The sequence below is a fragment of the Dipodomys ordii genome, unplaced genomic scaffold, assembly GCF_000151885.1.
Source record: "Dipodomys ordii isolate 6190 unplaced genomic scaffold, Dord_2.0 Scaffold65, whole genome shotgun sequence".
In the NCBI taxonomy this organism is placed as follows: Eukaryota; Metazoa; Chordata; class Mammalia; order Rodentia; family Heteromyidae; genus Dipodomys; species Dipodomys ordii.
Window position 1 is genome coordinate 3,745,092 of NW_012267281.1, and position 14,640 is coordinate 3,759,731.

At 42.9% G+C, this 14,640-nt stretch overlaps 1 protein-coding gene and 1 pseudogene across 1 annotated transcript in view; one reads left to right on the top strand and one right to left on the bottom strand.

The window, feature by feature from the left end:
- The window catches only part of LOC105990509, a 68,621-nt pseudogene extending 56,058 nt beyond the window's left edge, over window positions 1-12,563 (top strand).
- A 1,437-nt stretch (window positions 12,564-14,000) lies between these two features.
- LOC105990510 (protein-lysine methyltransferase METTL21E-like) overlaps window positions 14,001-14,640 on the bottom strand; it is a 14,070-nt gene continuing 13,430 nt past the window's right edge. The window contains exon 5 of the mRNA XM_013022954.1: window positions 14,001-14,404. Coding sequence (XP_012878408.1) covers window positions 14,001-14,404 — 404 coding nt within the window. The remainder of the gene's footprint in view (window positions 14,405-14,640) is intronic.

Consider the following 14,640-nt stretch of genomic DNA (forward strand, 5'->3'; position numbering starts at 1 on the left):
TTGTGAGAAACAAATAAAGGTAGAGTTCACTATGTATGCATTCCTATTTCGATAGAGGACTTGAGACAGTTTAGAAAAAGATGCCTGGTAGGGTAATCTAGCAAGAAGTCATCTATTCAATTCCTGTCTGAAAAGTTAAAGTTGAAAAATAAGTCTCTTTTTAAGTTTGGGGGATAAAAAGCCCTCCCCTAGACACATCTTAAGGTGCCGCTGGGCTTGAGGCTGTATTCAGGTGACAGTCACCTGCGAATGACACTAGGCCCCGATGTGGAGAGCACAGGCAAAGGCCCTCAGGGCTCTCAGCCACCCTGGCCCAAAGCCGTAAGGAGAATCAGCCCCACATACAGTGGACCAACACTACCTGCCCAAGAGAAACACTCACAGCTGCCTTGACTGGGGCTCCTCTGACATTTTCCTACACCTCTAGCAAGTCTCTGGAGCTCTTGAATAAACCAGAGCGTAGAGCCCTATTCACCAAGCATAATATTATTCTGCTAACAAGGGAAAGTAGAGCATAGCAATTTGCTTTTTAGTCTTTATAAAAGAAAAAGGCGAGAAGTATAATATTTTTCCACCAGTGTTTGAGTTCATTCACGTTTCAATAGTGAACTATAAACAAAGCTAGGAAATTCAACTCAAATCAAAAGTGGACACAAACAGGCCAACACAAAAGGTCAGAATGGCTGCCTTTGGTAATGGACTGTTTAGAAACAATCAGTCGGTGATAAACGATAAGATGTCCTTTAGAAAGAAAGCTTCTTAGGCTGAGATTTGGCTTAAGTCATAGAGGGCCTGAATAGCAAGCATGAGGTCCTGAGTCCAAACTCCAGTAAAAGAGAAAGACAAGGAAGGAAGGAAGGAAGGAAGGAAGGAAGGAAGGAAGGAAGGAAGGAAGGAAGGAAGGAAGGAAGGAAGAAAAGGAGACCCAAAGCAAGTTTATTATTATGCTTTAACTTGAGCTTTCTGAAGAAAATACAAGTGGTCTTAAGAAAACATTGAACACACCTTCTGAATTCCCTAAATGAATCTACCTACACAGATCATAAATTATTAATGCAAAATATAAAACTTGTGCCCTTTTTGACCTTCAGCTGGGTGCCAAGCTTAAGCAGGTTCCTAGAACTTGACAGCTCCTGTGGATGACAGCTCTTTCACCACTGTGCTACTGCTGCAGGGAAGGGTGTGATTAACTTCCACAGTAACCAGAAGAGAAGCACTGGACTCTGAACCTGCAAAGCAAAGACTTCCTGAGCACAGAAGGCAAGGTTCCCACAAGAAATCTCATTTTCTCTGGGGTGACCTAGCCAGGTGTGCCATTGTGGTCTAATACTACCTTTCCAATGGACAAACTAACATCAGAATCCTAGTGGGGAAAAAGCATTTCTTGATAACTACGATAGCTGTGAAGGAGCTGTATCCCATTCCCTGCTAGGATACTAAGTATTTTCAAAGAAGGCTTCCTACTTGGGTCAGACCATTCCTACCTCTGTCAGACCACTCCTGCCTGGATCAGACCACTTCCAGAGTGTGGCTACCATGGATTGAGGGACTATAGAATAATTGGAATATGTTCAAGAAATGCTAAATGACAAATGATTGAAAAAGAATTGGAGACGTTTTGCCCCTAAGAAAGAAAAACAGGCTGTCTTATACCCTGCAACTTTCTAGAAAATTTGTCTTGTGCAAGAAAGTCTCCCTGTGTTACAGCAGGAATTTGTTCTCTTGGAGATGACATCTTTTCCTCGATGAATTCCTAGTCACTATGTTAAAATCTTCTTGTACTAAATAAAGGTTGGACTCCTAGCCTCCAGGACAGCTTTAAATAACATTTTCCTAATCGTCAATATATATTTGAGTAACTCAAGCATACTTTAAAAACTATGCAGGAGGATTTGAATGATTTCTGGAGCCAAGAGTTTCTCCAAAAGCAATGTAATTAATAAACAAAAAGAAATCCCAGATTGAATGCCAAGAGGCTGGTTTGCAACTAAAATCACAAAAGCATGACCTTCAATATTAAACTAAAGGGTTTTTTTTGCCATTTACAACCTCTTGTGACCTAAGCAAGTTGTTTAACCTTGCTCCCCTATAATTTCCTCATCTGTAAAATTTGAGAATATAGCTCCTCTGTAGGTGCCTCACCAGACTGTTGTGCAGATTAAGTGAGATCATGGATATAAATTGATCAGCAAAGTTGCTCATGGGAAGAAATGCCTCAACAGATGACAAGTCTTAGACAACTCAGCATACCCTGGGACACCCAGCACCTAAGCATAGAAGGTGACTCTTCCTGCACAGTTTAAATGTTCTCCTATGTACCCTACACACACGCGCACACACACACACACACACACACACACACACGATTGGGTGGGGACAGAGAAGCATAGTTTTATGTGCATCATCCCTAAGTATGTCTGTACACACTCACACACAACCCTGGTCTTACACATCTCATGTGGAGATACTTGTAGATTGTAGTTGTAAGGAAAAAAATACAATGTGAGCCTGACACTGGTAGCTCACACCTATAATCCTAGCTATTGAAATCTGCTGAAGTCTGAAGTCTGAAGAGGTTCAAAAACAGCCATGGCAGGAAAGTCCATGAGACTCTTATCTCCAATGAACCACTAGAAAAACCGGAAGTGGCGCTGTGGCTCAAAGTAGTAGAACACTCGCCTTGAGCAAAAAGCTCAAAGACAACATTTAGGAGGCCCCAAGTTCAAGCCCCATGATGAACCAAAAATACAATGTGATCTTTTGCACCCTTTACTTTTTCTGTATCTATGATTTCATGAGACTAAGCTTTTGCTCTCCATTCAATTTAGGGATGCAGACAACAGGAGAAAATAAGAATCGCTGGGCTGACCTGGCTGGGAGGCTTGGGGAGGAAGTTCTCCCCGACATCGCTCTCAGTTTCTTCCTTAAGCTTGACACACTTTCCCTCCCTGTAATTCTCCCTTTCTAGCACCTGACCAGCCCATTGTACACCACAGATCTCTGTCCTGTGAGGTGACATCTTGAGTCCTCAGAAAATGATGGTGGTGTAACACCTAGGGGGAAAAAATAGCTTGCGTTTAACATAGTACTATCCCGATTTCTATTGATTATATCAATTAATATTCCAGTGATGGGCCGAGGTAAATATTTTCTTTCCTCCTAAAAACAATTACTCTGAATCAACTAAGCACCAGGGAAATTGTATCTTAAGAAGGAGCCGCGTTTCGTTTCAATATAGTCAGAGTCTTTCATGTGGAAAATTCTCTCTTTAGCAATTATATGCAAAGAGAAAACTTGGAATTCATATGTGGTTCTGAAAGTCACCAGCCATACAGAATTAAGTTAGAGCTACAGAGGGAAAGTCTGGGAGTGATTCATTCCTACTCTGAACCAGCATTTCCCTGAAAATAGTCACCTAACAGAACCACTTAGGAGCATACATATATATATATATATACATATATATATATATATACATATACATATACATATATATATATGTATATATATACACACACACATATATATGTGTATATGTGTGTATACGTATATACACACACATACATATTTTTGTACCAAAACTCACCCATTTAACAGGTTAATATGGGGCCAAGGACACAGCATTTCTAGAAACTCTGAGAAGTTTCTGATTGACAATGCAGACTGAGAACCCACTGCTCTGGTTAGCATTTTTCAATGTGATGACTGCATGATCATCAGGCCAGGAGAGAGATCATGAGCACCATTCTTCTGTCCACTTCCTAACATCAAAGTTTTCTACTCACTAGGTGCCAATAGCTGACACCCACAGAGGCTGACATCTAGAGGATCACTATTGGAGGCCAGCCCAGGCAGCAAAGTTCACGAGACTCATTTTGAACACAGAGCTGGATGCACACCTTTCATCCTAAGCTCCCATGACGATGATGAACTCAAATTTTCAAACTACTTCATGGAGATGATCTGTTGGAATTATCACAATGCCACTTCCTGGAAGACCAGGACTCAAATTGATCACCGATTAGGACAGAATAAAACATGATTGCCTGCTACTGTGCTTGTGGCCAAAAAAGGGGGAACACGTCTTAGGGTCAGCAATCGTCTAGCTCATCCCGCAGTGGAGAAGGTCACAGTCGAAACAGGATACTTGCTAAGCACCCATCCACAGTGATGAAATCAAGAACACCTCTAGGATGAGCCTCTCCCTACCCCACCCCAGCCCTGACGAGTGGCTTTCTACATCATCAATCCTGCCCCTGGTGGATAGCTCTCCATGCCTATCGGACCTTCCCCCATGCAGACAATATGTAAGTTGGGAATCAAGTCTCTGCCACTTGGAGCAGTGATGTTTCTTTTTTATTAAACACCTGTCTAGCTATGGAGCGATTATACACTGTAACAACCAAATTAAACATCATCACTGTCTGTCCTTTAGTAGCTTACAAGCATTACACAGTCAGAGTCCCCAAGCTAGAATTTCAAGAAAAACCTACCCACTCTTGCCCCTCAGTCTCTGCTGTAAAATAATTCCTGCAAGATTAGTCTCATCTACTCTCACCTCAAAGACTGTATGGTTTGCCAGACACCAGTGGTGCATGCACATGAAAGAATATTCAATGAAAGCAAAATACTGATCTGTATCATGGACTGTGGGACAAGGTGATCTGCAATGACTTTGAGAAGAGAGAACCTAGAGGAATTGCTCCTGAGGTTCGTGGAGGGCACCAGGAGAGGGTGTTTATTCCTAAGACAGCATTTGAAAGCTGTGGTTTATTCCCAAGTTGTGGCTCATTCTAACCCTTTGGCTCATCAGAGAAAGAAGACTAGATGAGAGTGGATAGAATTCAGGACTTGTTGTCTCCATGTTATAGGGGAAAAAAAAAACCCTCCCAGCTGAGGTTATTTGCACTGAAAGTTTCAGGGTAAAAAAATGAGAACAGAAGATTTCACAGTGTGACCCCAGCCAGCAGCCCCAAAGTCACCCTGGAAATTGACAGCAACCAATCCATAGGCCCAGCCCATAGACTTTGAAATAGAAATTCTGATTCAGAGGTGCAGCAACTCAGGTTTTTGTTTGTTTTATGCTTGATTTTTTTAATGTTTATTAGCATGAATTAATTTCACAAGGGCATTCCTCTGTGATATTTACAACTTGCACATAATACACTTTGATTAAATCTATGTCACTGTTTTTTTTAACCACCTTCCCTTCTACAAGAGCTCCAGGTGGTTCTGAGGTTTAACCCTTTCAAGGTTGAGGATCACTAGATTATAAGAAATTTAAATATAACTAGATGTTTTCTCTCAGGGTATAAAGATGAGGACCTTCTCCCCGCCTCGGCAGAGTCTTAATTTGCCATCTCAGTCCATTTGTCCTTTCTCTCTCTCCTTTCTTCCCTCTATCTTCCTCTCCCTTTTCCAACTTTCTGTCTCTCTCTCTAACACACACACAAAGTTAACCACCTGTACAATGTTCAAAACATTGAAAAACAGCCTTTGTTTTTTCCTTTACTTGAAGTATTCATTTCTCATAGCACTGAGGTGAGTGATAGAACTTAAAAATTAAGAAACAGAGCACCCCACATATTTATCACATTATGCTGTGGTGTATTTATTCCTTACTGACTTTGATGTATTTGCATATCTTCGTTCACAATTCAGTTCACGTGTTTCAATCCCTTCCTCAGCTTTCACTTGTTTGTGCAGAGGGAAAGATTCCAGGGGCTTCCCCATGGCCAAGGTCTGTCATTTCTCAATTTTTTCTGGGAGTTTGGGGAGAATAGTATCCAAATCCTAATGTTTTCACCTAATGGATAGCATAAGATAAAATCAAAGCAAGAACTGTATCGAGATAGATTGCATTCACAGGTGAACTGAAATGTCTCCAGAGGTTGGCTTCGACCCCTTTAGTTAGCAAACTCCATCTGCTGCACTTGCTCCACAGAGACAGAAATCAGCAGGTGTCTGGGGCTGCTGGTCAGCTTGGAAATCAACGAAGAGCACACACAATAAATAGGACGATGACACGCTGCCCTTCCATCCTGCCCTGGAGATGGTGACTGGCCAAGGTAGTCACTTCCTATCAGATGTCTGAACACACCATCTTCTCTTCTCCCAGCTCTAGAACCTTCTGTGGCTTTCCAGCCAGAAGCAATTGGCACAGTCCTATCCTGGACCTCGTACAGCCACCTCCTCTGACGTCATGGAAGCACTCAGAGCAACCTTCTCCAGCATCCGCTTATACCTGCCACCTGTCGGAGGGCTCCAGCCAGGCAGGAAGGCCTGCTCAGCACCCTTCGCCTTCCAGGAGCACGGAGCCTGTCCCTGGATCAAGCTGAGGCCCATGGACACCAGGGGCAGTTTCTATTTAGGCAAGCGCTGTGCTGCCGAAGGCTCCCAGCTCCTGTAGAGAGCCCCTCTGCCCTCCTCCTTGGCTGTCTGAGCCCAGGGCTGCCCTAGCCAGTCCCTGAGAACCTGCTGGAAGGTGTTTTCCAGAAACTGGTGGCCTCATCTCACCCCAGGGTTTGACTCTGCTGAGGCTGTTCGAATCACTGCCTAGTAACCGACCTACAAACAGCAGCCTGCTTCACAGGCCTGTCACAGGCATATCAGATGATGTGCTAAAGGGCACCCCCACCCCCTCCTGGCTTTCTCCGCTGAAAAGTCACCTGAGGACATCTCCTTCACGTCCTTCCTCCCCGGCTGTGGCTCACAAGGACCGGCTTCAGCTTCCACCTCCATTATGCCTTCTGTATGTCCCTCATTGGCTGCTTTGAGATCATCCTAAGTCTTTAAACTGATGAGTTCAATATGTGTCCAATATCCCATGCAACTATAAAATGTGTTTGAGCCAGGCACCAGTGGCTCACACCTGTAATCCTAGCTTCTCAGAAAGCTGAGGCCAGCAGATTCCAATTCAAAACCAGCCAGAATAGGAAAAACCTGTGAAACTCCTATGTCCAATTAATCACCAAAAAGCTGGAAGTAGAAACATGGTTCAAGTGGTAGAGAAAAGGGGGGGAAAAAAGAAAACACTCAGGGATAGAGCCCAGGCCCTGAGTTCAAGCCCCCACTGAGTTCAAGCCCCCAAGATCAGGAAAAAAAAAAAGTACTTGCACCTTTGCTGTGTAGTCACACGTTTAAGAAGTCATATTCTTCGAGAGCTGTACTATGGAAGGCGTCCATCCTTCCAGGTAAGGCTACTTAGGCGAATTTGAGCTCAGAAGGCAAATAAATTCATTAATTTGCAGCTCCCAATAAAGCGGACTAAGATTCGTCTAGGATTTTCCCCGGAGCTCCAGGACAACATGGTAAGAAGAGCAGGTGCTTCAGACAGCAGCCCAACACCACTCATGAGTGACCTCAAAGAAGACGCTTCCTCCCCCCAGGCCTCAGTATCCCCACATGTAAGCCAGGCCCTGGGGATGTCCAGCAAGGGCCCAAACACAGGACATCTCTACCACAGACACAAAAACAGTGGGCATTCCATGACAGGCAGTGGTTATTCAGCAAGAGGGAACCGAAGCTACGATTTTCCAAGCAAGCATTTCAGATAGGTCACACTCCACTGCCTCTTCAGCAGTCAGCATGCCTCCCTACTGCCCCGATCTGTCTCTTCCCATTTCTCTGTTCTCCCTCCTCCTCTACCGCCCTTACACAGCTGCAGGCTACTTCTCCACAGCCCTGGCCCTTTGCTGGCGATGGGCACAGACCACTGCTTCGATTGCCCAACTTTCACCCACCGGGGTTGGTACCTCCACCGGTGGGTACCTCCACTCGTCACCAGTTTGCAGCATTAGATTAATGGCCTCCAGGAGGAATGGGCCTGGCCACCTTGTTCACAGCTGTGTCTGAGCCACCGCTTGTTACAGTGTGGGTGGCAAGAAAGAGTGACAACCATATAATGGCCTTCTAAAGAAGAAAAGCCAAAAATCTAAGGAAAGAGGAAAGTATTGCATTATTTTTGCTTTTTTTTTTTTTCAGTTATGGAGCTTGAACTCTGGGCCTGAGTGCTGTCCCTCAGCTCTTCAGCTCAAGGTGAGCGCTCTATCACTTGAGCCACAGCATCACTTCTGGCTTTTTTCTGCCTATGTGTTGCTGTGGAATTGAACCCAAGGCCTCCTGCATACGAGGCAAGCACTCTACCACTAAGCCATCTTCCCAGCCCCTATTTTTACATTCTTGAAGCACTCACCTTTAAATGTCCTTGAGCTGTTTCTTAAAAATAAAGAAATAAATCTGTTCCCATTAGGACTCAAGTACTTTGTCCTGACCCCCAAAATGTTCTACAGATGTTCTTCAATCCCTCTTTCCAATATATGGTCATAAGATTTGTTCATCACTTTTAACATCCTTCTAATTCTTCAACTGAGTGGTCATTAGTCACAGAGATCCTAAGGAAGGAGAACATCTTTGGTACAAGAGTGTTAATAATTTACTAGTTGTAAACTGTACTTTTACCCCAAACACCAGGTGGGTAGAAACATTACTCATGTTTTTTAATCTAAAATTTTCCTACATTTTTATGGCCTGTCCTTTGGGCTTATTTATGATGCTTTATGACAAAGGGACAACCTTTGTCATTGTGATTTACACTCTACCAACAAAGGCACAGAAAGAGATAAGAAACACAAATTAAATCATAGCACTGGATAAGAGAACCCAAATTAAATCATATCTCTCTCTCTCTCTCTCTCACACACACACACACACACACACACACACACACACACACACAGAGTGAAGGTAAAAGGCTCATAATTTAAATTAAAGCAAAGAAGAGAGTAAGCATTAATAGGCTGTGAATTTTTTTTAAATAAAGGAAATTTCAAAACCTAAACTACAAAGTCTAATATTTAGCAATTCTCTGATTTTCAAAGACTTGTGTAATGCATTTGTGACACTATGGAATAATAGCTGGCTAGCATCTATGACACCATGAAATAACAGCTATTAAGTTATTTCCAGACTATTCGGCTTGTGCATTTGTTCAGAGAGCCAAGCAATAAATTTTTGAAAGGTAAAATATTACCAGTTAGCAGCAGATACCAGTGTGCCCTCTTTTGTCTCATATTAATGCTCCTCATCACAAATCTTCTCTAGACATCCATCTCCATTTTAACGAACCTTTCAAAAATCCTTAATGGTGTTCATTCCAAAACTTGCCTAACTCAAAGAAAGGCAATTGCTTTAAAACAAAAAGGCCGAAAGAACTAAGAAAAAAAGAAAACCTGCCTTTGAACTCGGAAAATAAAAGCACTGTTTATAATAGAGGCCAAGGGTTAGTTCAACAGAATAAGCAGCTGATCTTATATGCTCAGCAATCTAAATACAACACAGCTAGATGCCATCCGAGTAAATGCTGATGCACAGGGCTCCTTAATAAAGACTGTAACATAACTTCAGAACTAATTGATGCCAATCTAAGGTATTCTGTTGCACTAATACCACCACATGAGTATACAGAACACTAGATTTGATTTTGTGTGGAACAGAGCAAATACTGACATTGGACTTTCAGGTATTATGCTACACTCAAATAACATGCACAAACTCAAATAACAAAACTGGAGTGTGGAAGTACTTTGGAATCACTTCTGGGCTCCCAACAGAAGACCTAAAGAACTAGGTCCACATGCACACTTCAAAAAATGCCTGTAATGTTTGTATTTGATATGGCTCGAGGCCTCCACACATTTTTGCAAAATACCAATTTTATTTCCTATTAGTGCTTTACAATGTGGTTTAAAAATGTACATATCTGACTCCTTTTATTTCTTCCATATATACATATACTTTTTTCATGGAAGCCAAATTAAAATGAAAAAATACTATGCAATCATTTTCACTCCATCTTACCAATAAGATTACTTAGCTGATTTACTGATGTTAATCCTTTTATATCTAGAATCCAAGAGTCCTGGCTTGTTTTCAAGTTATTATAAGCAAATCTTATACCAAAATCGTCTTTAGGTAGACCTGTTTCATTTCCAAAGAATATTGGCAAGTTATCTTATATTCAAATGGTACTGCTTAAAACCATGTAGACATGGTCTTTAAAGGTGAGACGTTCTTGGAGAATACCAACTTTCTGGAATTTGAGTCCTGAAGAAAAATGGACTGTCCCATTTTATTGTTTCCAAGTGGTTTTCTTTCCACTATAATGAGTTCACATTATTGGCTCTAATCTGGTTGTTAGGAGACTATCCAATACCCCCATTCTTCATCCAAAAAAGAGAAAGTAGAATATGGATATGAAATGGGAAAACACGGTTTTATTTCTAGCAAAGTTGGTATAAAAAAGATATATTGCCAAATTCTAAAACAGAGATTCTAGTGCAGTACTTAATTTCCTAAAGTCAGTTGATATCGTCTGGAGACCTAAGTTTCCTGATTACCTGAATGCCATTTTAGCTACAAAGTATCACTCACTGGTTGGTTTGTTTTCCAAGGGGCAATAACTATTCTGTGCTAACCTCTATTAAAACCTTCACGATCAGTCTGTCCATTCTATTGGAAGCCCAGATAGTTACTGCAAGAATTGGGCCAAGTTCCTTAATAACATAGTCTAACTTGTCAAAACCAGATACAAAGGGTCAACAGTTCACTGTATGATCCCTTGGGATTGAAGTTAGCAAATCAATTCCTATCCAGACAAAGAAGATACTGTAAGATAGAAAGGGCCTACTCAAATTACATATTTTTGAAATTGAATTACTGTAAAATCAGCCTGGAGAAGTATAGAGAAGCATCAGTGAAAAGATGAAAGGGTAGACAAGTACACAGAATGCAGTGAGACCAGAGAGGCTTGGTGTGTGGGGGTGGGTGTGAAAATTCACAAGTGGATGCTATAAACAGAATTAAACAATGGATATGGGACTGTATGCTTGACAATGTGACAGGAGAGAAAGAGAAACGTTAAAGAACCATATGGTCCATTGGATTCTTACACTGCCTTTGAAAGGACATATCTAGTCTACCTAAAAATAACTTCAGGATGATGCTCAAATGCTGTTTTAGCAAGGGATCCATTTTATTTACTTGTTACTCCCATGGTCCCTACTGCGGTACCCACAATATGCCCACCCCTAGATGCCTCTGAAGCAACTTCTAGAAACTTGGAACTCAGCTGACTGATTGTAAAACTACCATGGTATTAAATACATAGTTTCCAGAGACAATAGATTCTAATAGAAGTAGAAAAGAAGAACCTCAAAAGGCAGTTGTCAATTTACATGTGTCTCAGATCTCATGAATGTCAAAGTGCACACTTTGTCCTCAGCTGCTGTCCTCTGCTTGGATGGCTGACACACACATGCACATGTGCACACACACACACACACACACACACACACACCAGGCTCTACAGGCCAGTCTCAGAATGTGGTCCCCAGTGGCTATTACAGCACCATGGCTTCAGTTCTCTACTCAGAACCACTGAGGAGAAGCCCAAGTTCCTCCCAGAGCCCACGAGGCGATGCGGTGTGCTGCCCAGACCTCCTTCAGAATGACGCATCACCACTGCTGGCTGTGAGTGCTGCTGGCACCCAGCCCACAGCTGTCGCCATCCGCAGGAATGGCCTCAGCTGAATGGTCACCTCTTCCAAGGCCATGGGCCTTCCCAGGACAGCCTAGCCCAAGTGCTGACCACAGGTGGTCACGCAGGCCCAGAGGCTTCCTCCAGCCAGGACCACCGCAAAGGCCGCTCAAGCTCCATTCAGGGCAAGGAGGCGGAGGCTGGGTGGTGTGGCGGCTAGATCTCAGCCTCTGGCTGTCCCCTTATACTCTTTTATGCAGATCTCCACCCCCATGGCACTGCCAGCACATCACAGCCCTTCCCAGGGCCTGTTTCCAGGAGGCGATCCCACCACACCTCCACCTATGAGCTGCCCCCTCACAGCAATCTTACTTCAGAGCTCACCCACCTCCCTGCTTACCCCAGCAAACACACAGCCTATGAGTCTACAGGACCCTCCCGCTTGCCTGGAGCACCCTTCCCTCCCCTCCCTCCCTCCTACCTTCCCTCCCTCCTTCCTTCCCTGCCTCCTTTCCTCCCTCCTTCCCTCCTGTCTTCCCTCCTTCCTGCCTCCTTCCTCCTCTCCTTCCCTCCCTCCTTCCTGCCTCCTTCCCCCCCCCTCCTTCCCTCTGCCCCAATGTCACATCTTGTGTGAGCCTTCCCTGACACACCGGGTGGGAAATGAAAGAATTCTTTCAAGGAGAAACAATTCTGAGTTTTTTCAAACACAAGTTATATATCTTTCTGAGTGTCCATGTTACCCCAGCACGCCATGTGCAGTGGGCGGCCAGGGCCTCTCAGCCTTGTTCCTGATCAACATGGTTGGGGACAATGACATTACTGTCCTTCTCAGAAGAGGTGCAGGGATTCAGTAATGGTGGAAGTAACAGACTGTGGAGATTACAAAACTCCATGGAAGTCTAAGGAATGATTGTGAGGTAGCCCTAAGAAATCGCTCACCCCAAAACTTGCACTGCAGTGTATCCGCATCCTGGCCAACAGCTCAGGGTCCCAGGAAATCATCTCAGCTGTGCGCAATGCTGAGTGACATCAGCAAAGAAGGATGAACCCCCAAGGGCATAGTGACAACCCAGCTGGGGACCCCACGGAGGAAGTGCCGCCCGACCCAACCCATTTGCACTGTTTCCCATTACTTCAGACTTCATTCTCATCTCCAAGGTCTATATGTTCATCAGATGAGCTTTAATGAGCTTTACACTTTCAAACCAGCCATATGTCTGCTTATTGCGATTAAAAGCCTAAATTGCTCAATATATCTTCAACCCAAAGTTTTTATGTTTATTTCTGATTCTGTGAAACAAACATACTTTACTTGCCTTAAAAATAAAACAAGAATGGTGGGGATGTAACTCAGTGGCAAAGCTCTTGCCTAGCAAGTACAAGTAGGGTTTGATCCCTAGTACCAAAAAAGAAAAGAAGGAAGGAAGGAAGGAAAGAAAGAAAGAAAGAAGGAAGGAAGAAGGGAAGGACTCCTTCAGAATCTCCAATGCTTTTACCTTGTCTCCATGTATTTTTTATTTGATAGAAGGAAATGCCATGCCCACAACCTCATATTCCACCCTAAGCTGATCTGTGAATCAACTAAGGTTATGCCAGAGACCTCTCCAACCAAGCAGAGGTGACCCCACCTCTCACAGGCACCAATGAAAACCACAAAGGTCTAACACTCACCATTATATTACATATCTGCCTTTTCAGATATGTTTGTGGATCCCACTACAGCCAATGTATTTATTTCTAAAGAGAGAATGATATAAGCTAAGGTCTAAAAGAATTAACAGGCCAGGCATCAGTGGCTCACACCTGTAATCCTAGTTACTCAGGAGGCTGAGATCTGAGGACCACAGTTCAAAGTCAGCCAGGCAGAAAAAGTCCATGAGACTTTTATCTCCAATAAACCACTCAGAAAACCAGAAGTGGGACTGTGGTTTAAGTGGTAGAGTGCTAGCCTTGAGCTGAAGAGCTGAGGGACAGCGCCCAGGCCCAGAGTTCAAAACACCCCCCCCGCCACCCTACCCCCAAAAAAGAACTAACAACAAAATCCATTTAAGAGATAGCATTATCAAAGTATAATTTTGCAATTATACATTAAAAAAATAAGTGCAACATTTATTTAACGTAACAATAAACAGTGCTGTAGGAGGATGAGGAGCACAAGGACCACATAGTATGACTTACAGCAGGCTCCTGTTACTATGTAAGTGGCCCTAAGTGCCAATGGAGAGAAATAGGGAGTACATTACTACAATCCTACAGGCACACCTCTTCTATATGGGGAAATCTTTGTCTAGGATAAGGCAAATTTAGAGAACAATATTATATTGGTGTAGTGGGGAAAGAGAATGTGTGTGTTTGGGTACATAATTATTTACTTTTAGGAAACTCAAGGTCCTTCAATTCACGGTTTTCTTTAAAATACCAATCTACTAGAAACTACCTTGGTGTTTTCATGTCTTTGAGGATTTTAAGCACTCCTTCGATTTTTCTTCATAGCTTTGTACAATTTAATATTCAGACTAGGGAAACTGGAAATCTCCTCCAAATCAAACAGCTCCTGAAATCTATCAACAAATTTGTTTTCTTTCTCCAGCCTGAATTTCATGGCCCAAAGGATAATGGTAGTTTCTCTGCACAGATGGTCAAAGGTAACAAGGAGTTCTTCCAGGAAAGGATGAGCATAGACAACGTCAGCAGCCAGAATATAGTCAAAATTATGAGAAGACCGGGGAAAGTTCTCGTGTAAAGCTACACCCCAGGAGAGCTCTTTCACCTGAGGTAGGTGCTTGCATTTCAGTTTGGTATTTCGAGAAATATTATACTGCAGGTTCCCAAGTAATTCAGGCAAGTCTGTGGCGGTCACACGAGCACCTGGGAAACAAAGGTTGGGAGAAAAGTAACCCTCTTGGAACTAAGTTAAACAATTATGTTTCAGATGCACTCTGCACTTCACACAAAAGAAAGGACAGTCAGTACCTTCAGAAAAGCCATTTCTTTCATAATGGATGCTAAGGCAGAAAGAAAGAAAGAAAGAAAGAAAGAAAGAAAGAAAGAAAGAAAGAAAGAAAGAAAGAAAGAAAGAAAGAAAGAAAGAAAGAAAGAAAGAA